This window comes from Gopherus evgoodei, chromosome 6 (genome assembly GCF_007399415.2).
Source record: "Gopherus evgoodei ecotype Sinaloan lineage chromosome 6, rGopEvg1_v1.p, whole genome shotgun sequence".
Taxonomy (NCBI): Eukaryota; Metazoa; Chordata; order Testudines; family Testudinidae; genus Gopherus; species Gopherus evgoodei.
In genome coordinates this window covers 13,960,969-13,985,699 of record NC_044327.1, presented here as the reverse complement: position 1 = coordinate 13,985,699, position 24,731 = coordinate 13,960,969, and the positions used below count along the sequence as shown (strand labels likewise).

Genomic DNA, 24,731 nt, shown 5'->3' with positions numbered 1-24,731 from the left:
GGCAAAAAGTGCTCCTAGTGTGGGTGGAGCTATACCAGCAAAACTGCACTTCCAACCCACACCCACTCCACCCTAAGGCCTGGTCTACACTGGGAGGGAGGGGAAGGGATCGATCTAAGTTACGCAACTTCAGCTATGTGAATAACATCGCTGAAGTCAACGTACTTAGATCTACTTACTGCAGTGTCTTCACTGTGGTAAGTCAACAGCTGACGCTCCTCTGTCAACTCCACCTATGCTTCTCGCCCTGGTAGAGTCGACGGGAGAGCGTTCTGGGGTCGATTTATCACATCTAGACTAGATGCGATAAATCAATCCCCACTAGATCGATCGCTGCCCATTGATCCAGCATGTAATGTAGACATGCCCTGAGTGAAATGAGCCGTACCAGCAAAAGCACAGTATTGCCACTATAACTGTGTCTACACTAGGTGCTTCTGTTGGCACCGCTGTGTTGGTCAGGGATCACACCCTGGCTGACACAGCTATACCTGCAAAAGTATATAGTTTAAAGCAATATAAATTGTGTCTACGATGCTTATTGTTATTCCCCTACTTATATCTTTAGATTGTGAGTTCCATTCGGCGGGGATTGCCTTTAGGTGTCGGGCTCATCGTGAGCACTACCGCAAATGAATAATAACAGTAATGCATGAAAATAGACTCCTGATAGATAGAATCTTTGGGTATGTCTATACTGCAAGTAAACGCCCGTGGCTGGCCTGTGTCAGCTGACTCAGGCTCATGGGACTGTAAAATTGCAGTCTGGACACTGGGACTTGGGTTGGATCCCAGAATCTAGGACCCTCCCCACTCGACGGGTCCAGTTCAAGCCCAAACAGCTACACCACAATTGTAAAGCCCCATAGGCAGAGCCCCACAATCCCGAGTCAGCTGATATAGGCCAGCTGCGGATGTTTAATTGCAGTGTAGACATACCCTTTTGGGAGCAGCAGGTTTTTTGACTACTTGCTTTGAAATGCAGGCTGCACACTTCTCCACTGACTCTGTCACTGATAGCCCTGGCCCGAGAACAATGCCTTTAGAGCCACGCTACTTGGTTCTCCTCCTGGCCTGCGCTACCCTCGGCTCCTCTGAGGGCCAAGACTCCACGGAAAGGGTAATACCACCCTGCGCTCAGGGCTGTGCCTACAGACATCATCTAGCCCTGAAGATGCTGTAATTTGGGAGTAGCCTGCCTGCAAACGCTTAACATGGACATACTTTTATAGCCACAAAAGGGAATGGTTTACATTACACTCATATTTATATTGTCCAAGGTCCTTTAGGAATTATATTCAAGCCCAGTTGTACTTAATCATTTTGCCAGACAGTGTGTTGGAAATGCTTCCCTGCTTGCGATAAAGCCTATAAAAAAGGGTGGGGGCTGGTGATCAGCTGCATTAATTTAGATGGACTATTTGGGACCAGACAGTCAAAGATGTTAACATGAGCTGAAGCCGATGGAGATGGTGGAGTTATCTGGGTTCCTCTCTCTGGCCTGGTCTGGTGAGACCATCTCTTAGGATTAGGATGAAAAAGGCCCAGGGTCCCAGGAGATGGTGGGGGTGGCAGCCATGAGTCTGAAGCTCACTCCTTCCCTTTCATTCATGTTTCAGTCAGCCAGCATTTGCATTCCCTGCTTTCAGTCAGCCAGCATCACACTAGTGTCCATCCATATTTTCCCCCTAAAGTCTCTTTTTTTAAAGTACCCTGAAAGGGAGGGATAGGTGGACCCTGCCAGTTAGGTCTCATTTCCAGCACACTAATTTTGGTTCACTGATTTCTAGTCCCACACTTCTTGTGTTTACCAGGCATGATTTTAACATAGTCCTTGAGTTATGCACCTCTACCTCGATATAATCCTGTCCTCGGGAGCCAAAAAATCTTATAGGTGAAACCACATTATATCAAACTAGCTTTGATCCACCAGAGTGCGCAGTCCTGCCCCCCCCCAGAGCACTGCTTTACCGCGTTGTGTGGTATTCATGTTCTATCGGGGGAGAGGTGTATCAATAGGCCTTTCTATTTGAACAAACCTAGTCTCTTTGCACCATTTCCCAGGCACGTTTATTGTTATACATTGTTGTGACATTTTTATGACCTTTTGCTCCCTTTTCACAACTGATGTCATGCGAGGCCCAATTATTATGACAGAGTCTAACACACAATGAATTAAGTTGGATTCTAACCACCAAACAAAAATAATTGAGGGCACGGCGTGTGAGTAGGTTGGGGAGGAGTAGAGCTCTGTGTGAGTCTTCCTGTCCTCCTTCACACATCAGTGGGAGGCACACATGGGGCCAGGGAGCCTACTTCAGTCATTAAACTAGAATATCCTTTGCAGATTCCTCTCCTCCAACCCCCTGGAGTGCAGAATTATGTGTCAGCTCAGTACCAGGCCCAGCTAATCGGACTGAGGATTTGCACCATTAGTGCAATATTTTTGCATCATTATTTTTAAAATCCATGCTTTATTGGCTGATGCCAAACAGGTTATGAACCAGCAAAAGCCCAATTCCTGCAGTCCTTGTGTAATCCAGACACACTGACTCCAATCATGTTTTGGGAGTAAGGGATGGAAGATTTTGCACCTTCCAAGCAGAGGTGGAAGAATCTGTTTTGCCAAATTTAGAACCCACTGAAAGAAGGACTGGCTCTAGATTTAGGTCGGAGCTGGAAATGTTTGAGTTTCTGAGTTGCTTTTTTCACTGGCAAAACATCATTCCTGGGCTGCTACATTCCTCTTTATTTTAGTCCCCTAGAAGCAGGGGCGGCTCCAGGCACCAGCGCTCCAAGCACGTGCCTGGCGCGGCAAGCCATGGGGGGCGCTCTGCCGGTCGCCGTGAGGGCGGCAGGCAGGGTGCCTTCAGCGGCTTGCCTGCGGAGGGTCCGCTGGTCCCACAGCTTCAGCGGACCCTCCATGCTTGGGGCGGCAAAATTTCTAGAGCCGCCCCTGCCCAGAAGCAGAGCAAGAATTGGTTTCAAACCAGTCATTTCATTTTGCATTAAACAGGCTTCCATTTAGTTAGAAATACATGCTTTTAATTAAATTTCCTGTGGAAAAATAATAGAGTGGAAATATTTATGAATGTACAGAGTCCTGTTAATGATTTTTGGCTGAAAAATGAATGAGAGAAATACAAATTTTATAACTGCAAATATGTGTCATAATGTAGAAATTTGTAATTGAATCACAGATACCTTTTGCTGTGTGTGTGTGCGTGTTAAGATGAGATCTCTTTTGTTCTCTTTTCCCTTTTTTCCCTCTTCTTTTTATATTTGCACCCCGTAAAAAAAATCCAATGCATGTTTTTAATATTTTAAAACAAAATTGCTCTTGAAAAACAACAGTATAAAAAGGAGATTTTGTTTTCAAAAGCTTCTAACGGTTTTAGGAGCACAAGTCTCACTGGCTCAAATTGCCACTTGCACTCCTAAATCACTCAGATGCTTTTGAAAACCTCTCCCTATATTAAGCGGGGGGAGGGAGGGACATGTTGTGTGAACCCTGAAAAAACATCACTAATAGTAGGGCTTCAAAAAACTCCAGAGAATTCATAGATCTTACAGCCAGGAGGGACCACTATGATCATCCAGTCTCACCTCCTGTGTAATAGAGCCAGTGATCCTGCATCAAGTATCCATAATGTATGGATGAACTAGAGCTGGTCTTTTAGGAAAATACTGAGTCTTTAAAGTTTTAAAGCCTTCTGGAGAAGTTACCACTTCCTTTGACAATCTGTTCTCACTGTAAGAGACATGCATCTTTTACACGTTTAGATGTTTGGGCCTTGATTTTATTAAATCGAGAGTATCAATAGCCTGTCCCATCTGTAACGTCACGTCATTTTCCCATGTGAATAATACACTAGTCTTCTCCTGCTCCCAGAAAACCAGTGTGAATGAATGTTTTATGCAGTATAGAATTGGCAGTTATCACACTAGGGCTGGACTGTTACTTTCAACTGTTATGTTCACTAGGACATTCTAAAATCACTGTGGCAGAACTTGGGTCGGGGTGTAGGGAAAAACACTGCTCACTGAATCCAGTTTTGAGTTCGAGTTGATACTTTGAACTGTTCTCTCAAGACAGAAATAAGAAGGAGAAAAGAATTGGTGTAACTATTCATACAAACATGCTTTATTTTGATATCCTGTTCTCCATTGTTTTCCATAGAAAACCTTATAATGACTTGGCACTTTGTAACAATAGTTCTTCTTCGAGTGATTGCTCATATCCATTCCAGTTAGGTGTACGCGCCGCGCGTGCACATTCGTCGGAAAACTTTTACCCTAGCAACTCAGTGGGCCGGCAGGTCGCCCCCTAGAGTGGCGCCACCATGGCGCTCCATATATACTCCTGCCGGCCCACCCGCTCCTCAGTTCCTTCTTACCGCCCGTGTTGGTCGTTGGAACAGTGGAGCGCGGCTTAGCTGACCTCCACTTCCCTAACTACTCGTTTTCTCGTATATAATTATGCAGTTATAACACTTTTATATATATATATTTGTATAGTTATACGTGTTTCCTTTGCTAACATGGTTAGTTTAGTTAGCTGGGTTCAGGAAGTAGCCCCTTCCATGAGCCCAGTGCCGGAGCCATGCATGGCTCACCGGGTTTTAAGAGGGGCCCGGCTTGCCAGAAGCCGCGGCCGAAGAGAGATCTACGTGACTCCTGTTTGAAGTGCCTCAGGGAATCACACTTGACAGATAAGTGCCCCATTTGCAAGGCTTTTAAGCCGAGAACACAAAGGTGCGGGACTTTCACTTACCCCTCCACCTTGGGCGCGGAGCGATGTTCAAGCGGCGGGCAGAAGCGCCTCCTCGGCACCGGACCCCGCCGGTACCGCCAAGGCCTTTCGGCACCGACCGATCGCCGGCACCGATGTCGACTCGGCACCGCTCCCTTCTTCCGAGGTCGAGAGAGTCTACGATTCCTGCTGGTGCCTGGCGGCTCCCCGGCACGCGCCGCGGTTGAGCCCCCTGCTCCCGCTACTTCCGTGCCACCTGCATCGCAGCCAGAGAGCTCGCCTAAGTTGCGTATCCGGCACCGTCACCTGCAGAGGCACCGATGACTTCGGCTCCGTTGATTCCAGTCCCCCAGGACCATGGAATCCGGTGCCTGGCAGCTCCCCGGCTCGCGCCGTGGTAGAGCTTACTGCTCCTGCTGCTTCTGTGCCAGCTGCACCACAGCTAGACAGCTCGTCTAAGATGGCTCGCCCGGCACCGACGACGTCGGCACCGTCGATCCCGGTCCCACGAGGGCCGTAGAATCCGGTGCCTGACGGCTCCCCGGCGCGCGCCGTGGTTGAGCTACTGCTCCTGCTGCTTCCGTGCCAGCGGCACCGCAGCCAGAGAGCTCGTCTAAGTCGGATCGCCCGGCGCCGACACCTGCTACGGCACCGATGACGTCGTCACCGTCGCTCCCGGTCCCACAAGGGCCGTAGAATCCGGTGCCTGACGGCTCCCCGGCACGCGCCGTGGTTGAGCGTATTGCTCCTGCTGCTTCCGTGCCAGCGGCACCGCAGCCAGAGAGCTCGTCTAAGTCGGATCGCCCGGCGCCGACACCTGCTACGGCACCGATGACGTCGTCACCGTCGATCCCGGTCCCACAAGGGCCGTAGAATCCGGTGCCTGACGGCTCCCCGGCACGCGCCGTGGTTGAGCGTATTGCTCCTGCTGCTTCCGTGCCAGCGGCACCGCAGCCAGAGAGCTCGTCTAAGTCGGATCGCCCGGCGCCGACACCTGTTACGGCACCGATGACGTCGTCACCGTCGATCCCGGTCCCACAAGGGCTGTAGAATCCGGTGCCTGACGGCTCCCCGGCACGCGCCGTGGTTGAGCGTATTGCTCCTGCTGCTTCCGTGCCAGCGGCACCGCAGCCAGAGGGCTCGTCTATGTCGGATCGCCCGGCACCGACACCTGCTGCGGCACCGATGACGTCGGCACCGTCGATCCCCGGTCCCGCAAGGGCCGTAGGATCCGGTGCCTGGCGGCTCCCCGGCACGCGCCGTGGTCGAGCTAAGGCTCCGGCTGCTTCCGTGCCAATGGCACCGCAGCCAGAGGGCTAGTCTAAATTGGAGCGCCCGGCACCGACACCTGCTGCGGCACCGATGACGTCGGCACCGTCGATCCCGGTCCCGTAAGGGCCATAGAATCCGGTGCCTGACGGCTCCCCGGCACGCGCCGTGGTTGAGCTCCTGCTCCGGCTGCTTCCATGCCAACCGAAGCCTCTGAGGCACCGACAACATCGGCACCATCGATTCCAGTCCCACAAGGGCTATCGAATCCGGTGCCCGACGGCTCCCCGGCACGCGCCGTGGTTGAGCGTATTACTCCCGCTGCTTCAGTGCTGACGGCACCGCAGCCAGACAGCTTATCTAACTCGGTTCGCCCGGCACCGACACCTACCGAAGCTCTGACGACCTCGGTACCGTGGATCCCGGCCCCACGAGGGCCGTCGAATCCGGTGCCTGACAGCTCCCCAGTACGCACTGTGGTTGAGCCTGCTGTTCCCTGCACGCCGGAGATGTTACCAACGGCGAGGGCTCTCAGTGCCATGACAGAGTCAGTGCTGCCTGACCCGGGCACCGCCGGTACGGGTAATACAGTCTCTTCAAGGGACTGTCCCCTGTCAGTATAGCAAAGCGGCACCGTTCATGATCACGGTCCCGCAGACACTCCAAGTCCTGTCGGCACGCCGGACACCACTGGCAGTCCCGGTGCTGTTTTCCTCGGTACTGGTCACACTCGCTGCACCGGTCGGTATCCCGTTCGCCGACCCGCTATCGGCACCGTTCCGACATCTGGCACCGGGGCAGGTACCTTGACTCCTGTAGCTCTTCTCCGAGCCTCGAGATCTCGGTCGACCTCCCGACACCGTTCTGGTTGCGGGTCTGGATCTCGTTCCAGGTACCGATACGCCTCCCGATGCCGGTCCCCGGTGCCGAGTTGGGCAAGGTCCGAGTGAGTCAGAGACTCGGCCCGTGCCTTCTTTTAGTACCTCCATGGCCGTCCGGACGCGCATCCGTGTCATCCCATATGCGCAGATTTTATGCTCAGGACCACGATCCTGATATGATGGCCAGCGGGCGCCAGCCCCGGCGCAGAAAGAGCCTTGGCGAATGCAAGGTGTACTCTGCAGGGGCCCTGCAGCTCTGGGTAGCAAAGCAACAAGCCTTGCTTAGCTGTGATAATTATAGCACCTGGGTGAAGGAGTTTCTCCCTCAAACCTCCCACCTGGAGTTCGCTGCCGTCTTGGGGGACGGGGGAAAGAATTTACCCCTTGTTGGTGAAGGCATCTTCGCGGCAGAGACAGCCCCAGACTGCGAAGCCTGCTGGACAATAGGGTCCTAATGCGTCTTAGCATGTATACGCCAGCGACCAAACGTAGGCCTTTATGGCCCCAGCCGCCATACTCTGTGCCTAGCCAGAGACAGAACTCTGGAAAACGGCAAGGCCAAGGTGGTCGCAGACAAACGTCAGGCCCCCTAAAAAGCCAAAGTCAAGGTCCCTCGCAATTACCACTGGGACCAAAGACGGACCTTCCAAGGTTCGCCGGAGGGCGGCATACCAGTCGCAGGACGGGATCCCGATCCCGCTTTCTCCTGGCATGGCCCCAGTTACTTTTAGATCGCTGGGCCCTGCGCACGATGGAGCATAGGTATCACCTTTAAATTGCTCCAGCCCTGTCCCCCTTCAGCGGACGAAAGGGGCTAGGGGTTTTACTCCCGTTATGCCCTAGTCCCCCACTCGAACACAGGTCTCAGACCTCCCTGGTTCTGCATGGACTCAACCGGTTTGGGATAAGGTTGAAGTTCTGCAGGGTATCCCTGGGAACCATTATTCCATCCTTGCCTCCTGGGGGCTACTATGCCGCCCTGGATAGGAAGGACGCGTACTTTCGCAATGCCATCTTCCCTCCGCACGGGAGATGCCTCCGCTTTATAGCCAGCAGTGAATATTCCCGGTTTACGGCCATAGTCGCCGCCTACCGTCGCTGATGTCGGATATGCGTTTTTCCGTATTGGGACGATTCGCTTATCCGAGGAGACTCTGAGACACAAACCACTCAGCCCGTGGGCATCGTCACGGTCTTATTCACAGGTCAAGGCCTGATGATTACTATAGAGCAATCCACTCTGGTTCCCACGCAGAGGTTGGGCTTCCTAGGGGCTATCTTGGTCTCCTACCTAGCCGGAGCCTGCTTATCACAACTGCGGTTTTAGGCGATGGCAACAATCATCTGAGGTCTGAAGGCTTTCCCAACGACCTCAGCTCGTTCTTGTCTCAGTCTCCTGGGTCCATGGTTGCCCGCAAGTTTGTAACCAAACACGCCAAGCTCCGCCTCCGTCCTCTCCAAGTCCGGCCCACCTCGGCGTACCGCTTGGACAGGGAGCCAATGGTCATGGTAGTCACCGTTCCCTCGAACGCCTTAGGCTCCCTAGAGTGGTGACTAACTCCCTCCTTGGTGTGGACAGGGATGCGGTTTTATCCACCCCAGCCCTCACTGCCCCTGACGGCGGACGCATCATCTCTCTGCTCGAGTGCTCATGGTCACCTCCGAGCTTAAGGCCTTCGGTCTTCTAGGGAGCTGGCATTCCTCATTAATGCCCCAAAAATGAGAGTAGTCCGCCTGGCATGCCAGGGGTTCCAGCGGCAGCTGCGAGGCCGTTGTATCTCGGTGTTTACAGCCAACACAATGGCCAGGTGCTTCATAAGCATTCAGGGGGGACATAGTCCTCCCCCCTTTTTTGTCAGGAGGCCATCCATTTCCGGGTCTTTTGCATGGCCCACTCGATGGAGCTGGCGACGTCCTTTCTCCCAGGCGTTCGGAACGTCTTAACTCTTTGACTCAGCAGGTCTTTCATGTCTTACGAGTCATCACTCTGCCCCATGTGAGGCGTCCCGCTTTCCGGAAGTGGAGATGGTTCCTCACACAGACCTATTCGCTCACCGCGAGAGCAGGAAATGCCAGGTGTTCTGCTCCTTCCAAGGTCTCTCCTCGGAATCGATCTTGGATGCATTCCTGATGCCGTGGAACGGCCAACTGCATTATGCCTTCCCACTGTTCCCACTGGTTCGTTAGGTCCTGCTTAAACTCCGCAGGGGCAGAGTGCGCATCATCATGATCACTCCAGAGTGGTCCAGGCAGCACTGGCATACCACGTTGCTCGGCCTGTCAGCCCAGACCCCATCACTCAGGGCAATGACAGGCTTCGTCACTCGGACCTGCAGCCCCTTCGCCTCACGGTGGCTCCTGCGTACCTGAGTCGGGGTGACAGGCAGCCTTCCACCTGGTCAACGTACCGGGCCAGGTGGAAGCGTTTCCTTTACAGCTGCAGTACGCTCGATCTTGCTCCTGCTGAGGTCTCGATCCCTCTATTTGGCCTGCCTCTGGCCTTCAGCGGCAGGATCTGGCGGTATCATCGCTGAGGATACTCTCAGCAGCCATCCCTACCTTCCAGCAGGCTAAAATGGACGTTCAGTGTCCCACGCTCTATGGGTTCGAGGTCCCTCAAGGGCTTGGAGCGCTTGCACCCTCGGGTGCGCCGCCCAGCCCCGCCCTGGGACCTCAACCTAGTCTTGGCCAGACGAGTCTCTGAGATCAGAGCTCTTACGAAGGTTCCGCAAAGACAAGGTGCAGTTATGACCGCACCCGGCTTTCCTCCCTAAGGTGTTTTGGCCTTTCATGTTACCCACAGCTCAACGCAATGGGCATAACCGTTGCACTCCTTGAACATCTGTGGAGTGCTCGCATTATATTGTGCTGACAGAATCATTTCCTAAGGTGCCCCAGCTCTGCCCCGGTAGCGGGCCAAAGAGAGGGCTTGCTTGTTTTCCTCTCAGAGGATCTCATCTGGGGTGATGGCGGACATCCCCACTTGTTATGATTTGGCTCATATTTCCCCAAGCCACATCACCGTGCATTCTACCAGGGCTCAGGCTTCATCTGCCGCCTTGCTGGCTCGTGTTTCTACCCACGAGATCTGTCGCGAAGCTCCATTGGTCCTCGGTCCATACCTTTGCTTCGCAGTATGCCCTGGTTCAGCAGTCAAGAGAGGCTGTAGCCTCTGGCTCAGCAGTTTTATTCTGCCACTTTTCACTCCGACCCCACCGCCTTTGTAAGGCTTGGGATTCACCTAACTGGAATGGATATGAGCAATCGCTCGAAGAAGAAAAGACGGTTACTCACCTTTGTAACTGTTGTTCTTCGAGATGTGTTGCTCATATCCATTCCGCACCCGCCCTCCTTCCCCACTGTCGGAGTAGCCGGCAAGAAGGAACAGAGGAGCGGGTGGGCCGGCAGGAGTATATATGGAGCGCCATGGTGGCGCCACTCTAGGGGGCGACCTGCCGGCCCACTGAGTTGCTAGGGTAAAAGTTTTCCGACGAATGTGCACGCGCGGCGCGTACACCTAACTGGAATGGATATGAGCAACACATCTCGAAGAACAACAGTTACAAAGGTGAGTAACCGTCTTTTAGGTTCATTCCAATTTGCCCATCCAACTGTGGATCCAGAGTTCCCCCTAGTGTCCCTTCTTGACCATTACTCATCATTTGTAATTTTATTGCACCGACCTCGTCTACACTAGCAGGAGGGTTCGAACTAAGATACGCAACTTCAGCTACGCTATTTGTGTAGCTGAAGTTGAAGTATCTTAGTTCGAATGACCTGGCCAACCTCACGGCGCCGAGTCGACTGCCGCGACTCCCCCATCAACTCCGCTTATGCCTCCTGCTGAGGTGGAGTACGGGCGTTGATTAGCGGACCAGTTTATTGCGTCCAGACGAGACGCGATAAATCGATCCCTGATACATCGAACACTACCTGCCAATGTGGTGGGTAATATAGACGTATCCATACTGTAAATTTGGACTGTAGATAAAGGCTGGCTTGGTGTGTATTTTGCGTTTGAAAAAATCTTTACAACTCTCAGAGGCTTGTAATTGGAAGATGCACAGTTAATTGATCAGAGCGAAAAGCTGCAACTTGATATCACATCTTATATGTGTAATAAAGCTCTGATTTGGGCTTTATTTGTGAAATTTTTCCGACAAAACTTTTCTTGGGCCAAAAATGAGATTTGGTGACATCAAAACATGTCACAAATTCACATCTGTTTCACTGAATGCTCCATACTGGAAAATAAATGTCCGAAAAAGTCAAAATATTTTGTTTTGTTCAAAACATTGCATTTTGAAATTGCATTTATTTTTTTTAAATACAAAATGTTAAATACTCAATCAAAACAATGTTGCTTTGTCCTGAAACAATTTTTTTTCAACTTTTCGATTCACTGAAAAATTGATAAAATTTGTTTTCTGTTAGACTTGAAACAATTTTTCTGATTTTTCAGAATTGCCAGCAAATGATACATCCATTATTTGCACAGCTCTTGTTGTGCTGTCTGCCTTTCAGCTTTCAGTAACCAAAAGATACTGTCTGAAAATTAATGTATTTTCAGATTGGAGATTGTTGGTTTTCCAACAAAAAAAAATTTTTTCCCCCAAGGAAAGCTGACATCGTCCATGAAATGTTTTTACTCTGGTGAAAACCCAATTTTTCATTATGGAAACGTTTTGACCAGCCCTCAGCATTTAACAGTAACTACCAAAGGAAGGTTCCTGCTTCTCGAGGTATCTGTGGATTTGCAAACCGTCTGCTGGCTCTTTCCCTGGATCACGCCCATAATGTGTGGCGCAGGTCCATTTACAAAGTAGCAGCTATAGGGCACTATATACTAGGTAATAACTTACCAATGAATGTTACAGTTGGATCATTCTGATCATTCAAGTCTTGGGAGAAAAGCCCGCTGGTCCCCATCACCCTTGGGGGTGGCAGTGCCTAGTGTTTATGGCAGTGGTCCCCAACCTTTGTCATCTGGCGAGCGCCAGACGATGAGCCAGGGAGGACCGTGGTGGCAGACAAGCATCTGCCGAAATTCCACTGACAAGCAGCAATGTCAGTAGGCATCACCGCCAAAATGCTGCCTACAAGCAGCGTCATCCAGAGGCGTCGCCACCAAAATACTGCCGAAAATCGTCGGCATGTTGGCAGTGATGCCTCTGGATGACGCAGCTTGTCGGCAGCATTTCGGCTGATGCTCATCTGCCTGCCAGTACGCGGGCGCACTTAGACACCCCGGCGGGTACCATGGGGACCCCTGGTTTATGGCACACTAGAGAAATCTGTTACTGGAGACTTTTTTGACAAGCAAAGTAATAGCACACTTGATGCATTTGCTTTGCTTAACAAAGCCAAGCTGTGTTTGGAAGGCATAAAAAAATTCACACTTAACCTATCACTGAGGAGGATTCCATTGTGTTTCTTTGGTTATCATTATGCTGTCAAATTTTGGTGGTTGTTACAGTATTTTTGTATTCATGCTACTCCTGTAATCACAGGCTCTGAAATTAGTGCATGGCTGTTAATTGCTCCTCACATAGTTTATTTTCTTTGTCAAAAATGCCCTTAAGAAAATGAGCTGACACAGCTTGTGGAGTTTACTGAACCGATATTTCTGAGCACAGGAAAACTTCTTACAATGTAATTACATTTTCAGAGTTCTCCTTTGTTAAAAACCACAGCAAACCCTCCCATACTCTTCTCCACTTCTGTCACTTATTAAAGTCCCAAAGTCAAAACAAAGGCTACTTGGTCACGTGCGCTCCTAGTTTGCATGGGTATGTGTCTGCAAAAACTGGGGATTTGCATCTGGCTGGGTGGATGCACAAATTCCTGACTCACATGCACACATTCAATAGCCTCTATGCAATATAAGTGTTCAACTGCACACGTGCAAATTCTTGTGTGATGGAACAGCACCCTTTTATAACAGCTCTGACTGCCCTATTGCTGACTATGGTTGAGTGGATGTTAGACATGCTGAAGCCATCTGTCTGCGGTATCTGTTTTCCCTTCTGAGGCCCCTATCTAAGCTACACAATCCCCTGAGAGTGCCAGAGTTCAGAACATCTGTCACGTTCCTGCTTGGCACAACATGCATAGATGAAAAATGACCTGCATGTTTGTCTGAGCCCTTTCATGTGTGGCTTGCGCTGTGTTTCAGATGTACATCACAAGCACAATTAAAACAAAGAGCAGCAGACTAGCAAAGCCTGTGCTGTGTCTTGGGACCCTCTGTGCTGCCTTCCTCACCGGGCTAAATCGAGTTTCCGAGTATCGAAACCACTGTTCGGATGTGATTGCAGGCTTCATCTTGGGAAGCGCGGTAGCATTGTTTCTGGTAAGCCAATTAGTCCTCTCCCACCCAATTTCAGGACAATCGAAAGTCAAAGAAAAATTCTCATGGTGATACTACAGTTGTCTTTCACAGCTGATTACTCAACCCACACCCTGTGATGGCTAATTCTAGTGTCATGTAAATGGATTTATCCTCAGAGCAAATCCTAACACAAAATCAGACTTGTATCTACATACATTTCCGTGGTATTTTAATCACTGCAAAGTGCTGACTCTTAGGCCATCCTGGGAAAGCGGTTCTGGCATGCAGGAGAATGCAGCAGGTGCCAAAAGGGCAGTGTGGTTTCTTTCCCTAAGACTACTGCCTTTGTGAGGCATGGCACCTATACCTCACAGCCTCATTGGCTGTCTGTTGTTTGGCAGATGTGGGATTCGAGATCTTACTTTGAGTGGATAAGGCTCTAAACAAAGAGCCTAGTTTTCCTCTTTGTTACAGGGCAATCACACAGATTTAAAACAAGTGTAACAGAGAGGAGAATCAGGTTGGCTCAAAGCTGAGCCTATCTGGGAGACGTGTATCTCCCACTCTGGCACTTGAGACTGGGGATTTGGGATGATTCTTTGCCCCCCGTGAGATGACATGGGATAGTCAACAGTGCCAGCCAGGGATCTCCCCATCAAAGGCCCATGGGTTTGGAATGCTCACAGTGCCCAGGAATGGCATCTTTCTGGATGAGACCTCAGACTTCTTGTTCCCTTGTTAGCTAATTCAGGCATTTGTACTGAGAAATGTGCCCAGTTCCAATTAAGAATAATTAAAATTAATCACAAAACCTCCAGAGTCCTCTGCTTTGAATGCTTAGCAATGAACAGGCACTACTGCCCAAGTGTGCTGCTGTGTGACCTGCCAGATCTGAAACAATGTGACTCCAGTGAAACATCCTTTCAGAAATACAGCAGCCCTTACGAACAGCAGTGCAAGCACCACACAGGGAGGAGGCAAAGATCAGGCCTGGAATGGGCAAGTGTGTCCTGAACTAGGCATGAGACTGGCATATTCTTTGCTTGAAACCATGAATAATTGAGCCTGGTGTCATCCAGGAGTGAACCTTGCACTTTTCATGGAATGGGAGGTTGCAAATTTTACTTGCCTGGGAATCATATATCCTGATGCAAAATTTGGCCTGTAAAGTTCACGGCCAATTACAGTTAGTGGTTCTGAAAGAGTAACACAATTATAATCAAGGCTTCTGTTCTCTAGAACATCATAAAATAACAGTAAGAATGGTTCATCTCCACAGGTGACAATCACACAGGCTAGGTTACTGAAAGAGCCCCTTGCTCCCAGCTATGTCATTCACGTTGTCCGTAGTCCAGTTCTGAGAAGGGGATGGTTTGGAATCAAATCCCTCTCCAGGCATACCCAGAACTTTGAAAGAATTTGGGTCAGGACCCAAATTTGCTGTTTCAGATTAATGCTTGGAAGGCAACGGTTCCAGTTAATGCCTACCAGTGGAGTTTATATGATGACTTGGCTCTTTTTTCCACATCATGCAGGGAATGTGTGTTGTCCATAACTTTAAAGGAACACATGGAGCACCTTCTAAACCGAAGCCTGAAGATCCCCGAGGGATGCCCCTCATGGCTTTTCCAAGAGTGGAAAGTCCCCTGGAGACATTGAGTGCACAGGTACTGTAATTCTCTCAGTCACAGACAGTCATCAGAAACATTGTCAGGCACAGCTGAGCACCTTTTAACCTCACTGTAAACACGCAACCGTAGGGCCAATTTCATCCCCAGTATAACTCCACAGAAGACAATTAGACATATCTATTAACATATCCCTTGTGTCCCAGCCTTGTAGACTTCAAATGCCACGGACACACACCTACAGCTGACGAGGCAGGATTTAGCAAATGCAATCAATGACAAGGAATCTTCACTCATGTTGCTTGGGGAATAAACTTTCACCTTTTTCTTGTGTGCTTGGGCAGAGAATTAGGGGAGGGAAGGTAGATAATTCCATCTCATTACATTTTGGAACTCTCTCCGTACAATGCCTCTTTCCCTTAAATCTGACACCAATGTACATAATCCAGAACACAGACTCAGATGTGCTGTACAGTGGTCCTAATCCTGGGACAGATCCTGAGCCCTCACACCTCCTCTTCATTGGCCATTGGGATGCTCAGCATCTTTCGTAATAACAACAACTAGCAAACAGTTCTCTAACTCAGCAGCAGGAAAACAGAAACTTCCTATGTGTTTGCAACTGAGTAATCCAGGATGAGCAGCCGGACATTTTTTTTCTCATTTACAACGATGCTCCCCGTTTCACTTCCATTGTTTGTACAGCGTAACCAAGAAGACTTTGCCCCCAGTAATTACTAGGAACATGAAGAAGCTGCAGTTTATCAGTTAACTTCTTCCAGGCTGCCTAATGTAACAGGTTTTTGCTTCAAAACACACCTGTTGTGTCCTACATATTGTTCCAGGTAAAGAAACGCTGGTACTTAAGAGAATGCCGCTGCATTCTGCAGAAATGAAATTATGTACAGATATTACAGATGTTCAGCAAATAAGGGCTTTTCCTCAGGGAAATTTAGACTTTTTGTCAAAAAAGACCTGAAAACCAGCCTGGTAAGCATACGCCGTGTATATGGAAACATTAGTGTTTTGTCTTTTCAGACACAGATAAATATCTGGGGCTTTTTTATATATGTGGCATAAATAAAGGAGGCCAAGGCTTCCTTCTAGGTGCCAAGAATTGCCAAAAGGCCTGATCTAAAGCCCAAGGAAGCCAACGAGCATCTTTCCATTTGCTTCGGTGGGCTCTGGATCAGGCTGTAAAAACACCTACACTGAGTTGGCCCAGAGTGGGGTTTTACTCTATGGTTTACCATCCAAGTGGTTATTGTACTGATTCTCCAAATATGGGAAAGAGATCCATCCCCAACTGCACACGTTTCTGCAGATGGCCCCACTTAATTTTCCTTTGCACCCCCCGCAAGTACCGTAGTTATGGAATGGCCCTACCAAACGGATACTCCATCCCCTCAAAGCGGCACAGTGAAGGGAGGTTGTGTCTACCCTGGTATTATTACCCTGGCTGTGTCTGCACAATATCCACCTCTCCACCTGCTTGATCTTTCTGTTGGATTGTTGCTGGCTGTGCATTGCTATGCTGGATTTATTCCATCTCTATGCTCATGTCACCTGGAGTTCTTTCAACCCAAAGCTCTTGGTAACTTTTACTCTGTGTGAAGTGGTGTCAAGAAATAAATCAGGAGAGACACGGCCGTCCGACCGATAGATGGCTGGCACAAACAGGACAACACAAGAGTGCTTTCACTTAAAGCTGAACTTTACTAGTCTCAAGCACTTACACACGTCCGCAACAAGATTAGTAAAATATCCCCAACCCTTGATAATTACCAAAGCTGAGTGTGGCTCTCGAGTGACACAGCAGCAGGCTTCCGGTGGCCAAATCTTCCGTCAGCCGGTGAGGACCGCAAGCTGTATCCAGAGGGAGAGTCCAAAGAGAGTCCAGAAGAGTCCCCAAACGAGTCCAGCTATCTCAAGCTTTTCCCCCGTATTTATACATTAGTAATAGAATGACATGTCCCTAAAAGAATCATTGTTAAGGAAGCAGTTTCAATGATCAAGCAAGAGGTTTCTTCTGATTATTGATGAACCAGGTGTGGGTTTTTCCAGTTTGCAGCCTTGAGACCCCAATAGATAACCCTTGGGCACATCCTGCTCTTTTAAAATGCATGTATCAGCAACTTCAACACAATTCTTATCAGGAAGGACATGGGGTCGAGCTGCTCTTTCTGTGGCACCCCAAAGCCCCCCACCCCCTCCTGCGTTGATCAAGCTGAGGCTTCTGAATGGCCAATCTACGGCTTGCTTTTAACAATAAGCCATAGTGGTTTCGAGCGCTTTACTGGTTTGCCAAAGTCTCCCCGTGCACACGGGTCAGCTCTGCATTATATTCCCTTGCCCCCTGACATGAATTTGCCTAGCACTACAGGATCATCAAGCTAGGCAGGACCCAACATGCCCCCTTTTACCTATTTTCCCCCATGTGCACGGTTTGCATGGGCAGCTGGACCATTTTCTGCAGAGCTCTGCATGTTTGAGGACAGAACTATTAGACAACATTTACATCCAGTGCATCTTGAGTCACACTCCTTCGTAGCTGCACTGGCACCTGTCCATGGATAGAGCTTAGGTCAGACCATAAGAAAGGGAGAACTCTCCCTGGGGGTGCATTTATTACTGAAGTCCCCAGAGATTCAAAATTAGGAATATGATGGGCACCAAGATTCTCAAGAGCCACCAGTGAGTGTGGGTAGCTCAATTCTGCAGTGCCCAGTTTGGGGCCTGATTTTCGGGGCCAGGGGAGGGTGCTCAGCACTTTGAGAACCAGGCCCCTTTAAAGTGGCTCAGGATAGGCATCCAAAATCACTAGTCCCTTTTGGAAATCTTGACCCGGGTTAAAAATCAGCATTGATACCTTTGCTGTGATCTTTTCTTTTTAAGCTCTTAGAGATCAAGGGACTATTTCCTGATGAGTCAGTATATAGATTCATCCCCTCCCTTTCAAATATCTAGAAACCCTAATCAAAATGTATTGAAAGCTCTCATGTGTTTTCATTTTCCTTTCTGTAGAATCACTCTGCCTCAATGACTGAAGTAACCTGAGCTGGAAGATGGCAAGAGAAGCTATTTTTATTACCCTTCAGTACAATGCTCCAAGACACACAGTTACTAAATGTCCAACTGTGACGACCAGTATTATGTTATGTCTAGTTAGAGGCTGATGTTTTGTACATTTTTTGTATGAGGAAGTGATGTAGCTTGCCCTGATTTTTTTGTCAGCTTTAATATATTTATGCCAGAATTTAAAAACAAAAAACAAACAGACAGACAGAACCCAACCTCTTTTCTTGTTTAAAGTGTGCACTGAGGAACTACATCTATGGAATTGTTGATGTTGTTATGTGATATTTGTACACAGACTTTTTTTTGTTTTATATACATTGAAATAAAATAATTATAATAATTCACTTTTACCTTTTGTTACCATAGGAAATGCTTCGGACAAAGGGACAGATTCTGATTGCAGGAATCTTCGGGTAAATCTGTTCTAGCTGCATAAAGATACTTCAGATTTGGCTGAGATCAGGAACCTAACCCGAAGGGTACTGACAGCAAGTGATAAACCCTCGGGCTTTGATTCAACAAGTTACTTAAGCATGGGCTTATCTTTAAGTATGGGAATAGTCCACTTGAAATTGATGGGACAGCTCATGTGCTTAAAGTTAGGAAGGTGTTTAGACTCTTGCTGTATCAGGGCCTGGGGCAGGAGGAGGATTGTGCTAGTTCTTAGAGAATAACTAAAATAATAGGGTCAGTGTTTTTAATGGATTTTTGTGAGAATAAGTTGGTCATTTTAAAAAACGCTAGAATATTCTGCAGCGATGACCCTCGGTACTCCAATTGACAATAGGATTGATGCAGGGCCCAGTTCCACTCAGCTATACGCACACAACTCCTTCTTGAAGTCAGATGTGCATATTTAAGGACAGAAATAGGGCCATACAGGCATGAGGCCATTACTGTGGATTTCCACAGTATTTTTCTGAGGTGGGAGTGTCCATCTTTCATAACTGCATTATGGTGTGTGATAGACCAGGCCAGTTGGGAACAGCAGAGTAGTCGAAGGGAGATATACTGGCCACTAGATAAGCAGTTTTCTGTTCCCGGAGTGACCAGAGCAGGGGCTGCTCCAGCCTAATGAGAACACCTAACTCCAATTAACCTGCTAAGAGTCAGGTGAGGCTGTTAAGCACCTGGGTCTAATTAAAACCCCTCTGATGCTGTAAAAGGGCTCACTCCAGTCAGGTGAAAGGGAGCCAGAGGAGAGGAAGTGCATGTGAGGAACTGGGAGCAAGAGACACAAGGAGCTGAGACTGAGAGGGTGTGCTGCTGGAGGACTAAGGAGTACAAGCATTATCAGACACCAGGAGGAAGGTCCTGTGGTGAGGATAAAGAAGGTGTTTGGAGGAGGCCATGGGGAAGTAGCCCAGGGAGCTGTAGCTGTCATGCAGCTGTTACAGGAGGCACTATAGACAGCTGCAGTCCACAGGGCCTTGGGCTTGAACTTGGAGTAGAGGGCAGGCCCGGGTTCCCCCCAAACCTCCCAACTCCTGATCAAACACTGGAGGAATTGACCTGGACTGTGGCTTCTACTAGAGGGGAAGGTCTCGGGGCTGTTTCCTGACCCATAGGGTGAATCTGTGAGGTGAGCAAATCTGCCAATAAACACAGGACCACCAAGGTAGAGGAGGAACTTTGTCACAGGTGTCATAACATGAAGCTTGCACTTAATCTGTGTCCTTAATTACACTGGTCCAAATGAAAAGCAAAACCACTAAAGTCAAGGGGGTTATTTGGGCTTTGGACTGGTGTGACCAAGAGGTCAATTTGGCCCTGATGATCTCCATGGGGTCTGGCACTGTTTCATTCGGAGCCTCCAATGAGCCATAAGAATAAATGGCACAGTCCATAATAGCTGAGTCTGCATTTTTTGTAAATTATATCGTACAGAGTTTTGAACAAACCTGCTCTTTTACAGTTTGCGTAGTATTATTAAAAATAAACTAAGGGGAGGCCATTTACAACAAACAGAACCAGAGCAATAGTTTCACTTTGTGGCTTTTACTTGTTCCTAAGGTTTTCCTGCCTCTCGTGTTTCTGGCATGGTGATAACTGATGTATATCCCTTTTAAGGAATGGAGCCTCTCTGTACTTTCACTGGAATGTTTACCTGACTCTTTCAAGTTGGTGGTTCTTGGCTTTTTTGTATACCATATTTTTTTTCCAAAACAGATTTGGGGCGGGGTGGAGAATCACAAAAAAACCTTGCATCCAGGGTTCTGTCATTTGTTTTTTGAAGAAATGCTGGGATGGTTCTTTGTATCTTGCCTTACCCGTGATTCATCTGGCTTGGTATTGTCTTCGGAATCTACTTTTTGCCTTGGGAATGGCAGAATGTAGACATGGGACTGGTTTTAGGGTTCCTGAGCAACCCACGGTGGAACCACTGATAGGTCTCAGGTTTCCACGCTCGGCCTTGATCCAAAAAAATCAGTGGGAATATTTCCACTGACTTCAGCAGGTATTAGATCAGGCCCCTACTTCCCGCTGTACCAGGAAGAGACTTACTTGCTAGCAAAGGTTCCCAGGAGCGGATGCTCCTCTCTGTTGCTGCTATCGTAGATGTGACAAACCTGTGCTCTCTGCAATAGCAGCTCAGCCATTTTCAAACACCAGTAGAAAGGAGGTGAGAAAGAACCATGTTTCCGTCAGCTGGCTGAGGTAGATCCAAAGTGTGCAGGTCTGCCTCTTACCGGTTCTGCCCCACTGATTGATTCCCTTACATGGATGAACGGAGACCTTTTTTTAAGAACTGTCCTTTCCAGGTTATTAGAGAGACAAGGTGGGTGAGGTAATATCTGTTATTGGACCAGCTTCTGTGGGTGAGAGAGACAAGCTTACACAGAGCTCTTCTTCAGGTCTGGGACAGGAACTCCAGGCATCCCAGCTAACTAGAAGATGGAACAGATTGTTTTGCACACGCAGTTAGCACATATTTTAAGGGACCATTCAAGGTAGAGTGCATGTGTATAGATGCTAACTACTTACGCTAAACAACATGTTACCCCTTGCGTTTAGCTGCGTCACTGGGAGTATCATTCCCAGACCTGAAGAAGAGCTTTGTGTGGCTTGAAACCTTGTCTGTCTCTCCAACAGAAGTTGGGCCAGTGAAATATATTACTTCACCCACCTTGTCTCCCTAATATCCTGGGAGCAACATGGCCACAACTGCACTGCATGCAACAATGGAAGCTGTCCAAGTTAAGGTACAGATTGCTACACTTGCAGCTGTACAGCGCTGGGAGTTAAACCAGCCTTCGTACAGCTGAATAGGGAAAGCGCTGCAGTCTGTCCACACTGACAGCTGCCAGCGCACTGTCATGGCCGCATTTGCAGCTGCATTGGGAGTGGTGCATTATGGGCAGCTATCCCAACGTTCAAGTGGCTGCAAGGTGCTTTTCAAAGCAGGGGGGAGTGTGACAGGGAGCGTGGGGGGAGAGAGAGTGGATTTTTGGAGCCGACACTGTGTCAGCACCCTGCCTTGCAAGTTCCAACCCCCCTCCCTCCTCCGCCCCTCTCTCACTCACTGAAAGCAAACAGCAGCTGTTTATTTTTCCTCACAGACCAGATAAGCAGCCAGTCCCCGAAAGGGACCCTCTCGGCCACACACCGCCCGCTGCCTCTCTCTTCAAGCAAAAATTAGCTGTGGGCGTTCCAAAGGGAGCCCCCTCCCTGCCTCTGCTCATCCACAGCAAACAGTAGCTGTGTTTGTATTTTGATAAGCAGCTCCTGGAGCCCCGAGTTCACAACAAAACAAAGAGGCATCACAACAAAATGAGGAGAGGAACCTGCACTTGAAAGGATTACGGGGAGTTTCCAGTGGTCAATCACTGCGTAATACGGTTACTCCCCGTTTACACTGGAGCATCAGTGTCTCAGCCACTCTGCAGCAGCTTTTATTCCTCTCGGGGAGGTGGAGTACCTGCAGTGCTGTAGCCACGGAGATACAGCGCTGTATGTGCCTTGCCAGTGTGGACGGGGAGTGAGTTACAGCGCTGTGGGCAGCTTTATTGCGCTGTAACTCTCAAGGGTAGCCAAGGCCTTTCTCTCCTAACTCCAGACATAGAAATAATACATGCAAACAAATAGGATGAACACACTCAGTAAATCATATGCTTTATAATGATACAATAGGAAACTTTTGGCATAAAGCATGTTCCAGTTACCTTATATTTACACTCATCAGCATATTTCCATAAACATATGGAGTGCAACGTCACACCACACTTCTCAGGGCTTGAGGGAGACTGTTGAGATCACACTGAGTAGAGACAACTTTTGTTCCTCTTTTCTTTCAGTATGTTACAGCACCAGGACAATTTAAGGATTGGTGCTCTGTAAACACCTAAAACAGAGCGAGTTAGAGGCCAGGCTCATCTCTAGCTGAAACTGAGGGTTTCTGAATTATGGGACCTCAGAGGAAAGGTCTGAAAGCTGATTATTTTCCAGAACTAAGCAGAAAGATACTATGAAAGCCTGTTTCGGTTAAGGCATTTATCTGGTGCCCAAAGTGCTTGACTTTATTTGTGTCAGCTGGTTATCTCTGCTTTTTCTGTTTTCTTAGTTGTTGAGTGCCCCTCTACAGTGATAGCAGAGTTTGAGGTATTTCTGGGCAGAAATAGTAGTAATGCTTTGTACTTCTCTAGCATCTTCCATGCCAGGACCTCAAAGCATTTGGCAAGCCTCTGCGACACAGTTAGCCTCAGCACTCCTGCAAGACAGAGCACTATTACTGTCGAGCTGTTCACATTAGTACTAGGTATTGGTGCAAAAGCACCGTCTTTGTGTTTTCATCCTCCAGGGCATCCTCTGCCAGAATGCACTGCCACGCGCTAGAAACGATTGCTCATTTTCCAAATCCACAACTAGGAAAAAAATTAATATGTCTAGGTCTCAGCATGACTTACATTTGTGACACAGAGCACTCAAGTGCCATGCCTATCAGAGCCAGGATTACTTCCACATTGACCTGACTCCTAAATCCATTCTTGGTATTAGTGAGGCCACTTGTTTTGGGAACCTGGGACTTTGCCTTTACCTAATTACCAGTTGCTTATACACAGGACTTTCTCTCTTAATTATTTGCTAACAGACACACTCACAAAGACATTCCCTGAGTATATTGCTGATTCCACAGAGGCTCACAAGACTGCCTCGCTCTCCAATCACAATAAGCTCCTGTCACAGTATCTTTCACCTCCTTTTTCTTCCCCTCTCCTGGCTTGGGATGCAGCTAAGGAAAATTAGCCTCCTGCAAACTTAAGAACAGATTTTTACATGTATTTAGCCCCCTGAAGATGCAAATATCAGTGAAATCAATGGGAGTTAGGCACATAGTGAGCACCTGAGTGCCTGCCTGGCTGAAGCTTGAGGTATGCACAGAGCTTTTAACAGCTGGCCCTTAGCGCCCCAGTGCTCAGCAGTTTTGCACAAGCCTTTGAGCCCAGTTCCTACCTGCACTCTCTCTAGCTTCACAAGCTGTGACTCCTCTGTTCCCAAAGACTTCTCTGGCTCATTGCAAATCAGCCCCAGTCATCTTTTCCATAGCATCCTGCAGGGCTATGGCTCAACGTTTCCACAGTAGCCCTGCAGGAAGAGCTTCCCCTCCCCGAGAAGCCCTCGTTTGGCTGGATTATGTAGTGACTGCTTCTAAATTAAAAGCGGAGAGGCTGGCCGGACCAATAGATTCAATCTCCTTCCCTTCCTCCCCACACTCCCAGCCTTCCTCTTGGCTCCTTCCCACCCCATCTCTTTCCTAATCCGGCGCCTTTTCCCTCCCTGGAGCTTCCTGTCCTGTCCCCTCCTGTGAGCAGGAAGGCTCCAGAGAGAGAGAGAGAGAAGTAACAAAAAGGTTTCAGAATGGCACCGCCAAGGGAGATAATTGAACCCCATGGTTTACCATCCCTGGATCTTTAGGCTAAGGACCTCAGGTAACTTGGTTTAAAAACCAGTTTCTGTCCACTTAGTATAAACCTTAAAGCTCGGCAGTGCTTTCTGTCAAATTACGACTTTAGTGCTTTTTGCCATCACTTCTACACCTGCTATTCCCCAGCACGCCACTTGCCTGCTCCCTTTCTCCTCCTGGATGGCTCAGTTGCAACAGTGAAGCCATTCCTATAGATCAGGGGAGGACAAACTTTTTGGCCTGAGGGCCACGTCAGGTTTTGGAAATTGCATGGAGGGCCAGTTGGGGGGGGCATGCCTCGCCTCCCCCAGCCACCCCGCCTTCTCACTCCCCTGATGGCCCACCCCCAGGACTCCTGTCCCGTCCAATCCCCCCATTCTCTGATGGCTCCCCAGGACTCCTGCCCCATCCACCCGCCCCCATTCTCTGTCCCCTGACCGCTCCCAGAACCCCCGACCCTGACTGCCCCCCTGCTACCCCATCCAACGGGCCCCTTCCTTCCTGACCCCCCCCCCCCCCGCCCCGGACCCTGCCCCATCCAACCACTCCTTTTCCCTGTCCCCTGACTGCCCCACTCTTCCTGACTGCCCCCCCGACCCCATTCAACCCCCGTTCTCTGCCCTCTGACCACCCTGACCCCTATCCACACCCCTGCTCCCTGACCACCACCTCAAACTCCCCTGACCCCTTACCACACTGCCTGGAGCACCTGTGGCTGGCGGCACTACAGCCATGCACTGCGCAGCACAGAGACCGGGTCAGGCCGGGCTCTGCAGTGCCACTGCCCCAGGGTGGGCTGAGGCTGCAGGGGAGGGGGAATGGCTGTGGAGGGGCTGGGAGCTAACCTCCCAGACCAGGAGCTCAGGAGCCAGGCAGGAGGGTCCCACGG

At 49.2% G+C, this 24,731-nt stretch overlaps 1 protein-coding gene across 3 annotated transcripts in view; it reads left to right on the top strand.

Moving 5' to 3' along the window:
* The window catches only part of PLPPR1 (phospholipid phosphatase related 1), a 199,892-nt gene extending 181,529 nt beyond the window's left edge, over positions 1-18,363 (top strand). For all 3 annotated transcript variants that reach the window (XM_030567865.1, XM_030567864.1, XM_030567866.1), the window contains exons 6-8: positions 13,079-13,255; positions 14,770-14,901; positions 17,887-18,363. In XM_030567865.1, coding sequence (XP_030423725.1) covers positions 13,079-13,255; positions 14,770-14,901; positions 17,887-17,919 — 342 coding nt within the window. In that variant the 3' untranslated portion in view covers positions 17,920-18,363. The remainder of the gene's footprint in view (positions 1-13,078; positions 13,256-14,769; positions 14,902-17,886) is intronic.
* The last annotated feature ends 6,368 nt before the right edge of the window (positions 18,364-24,731 follow it).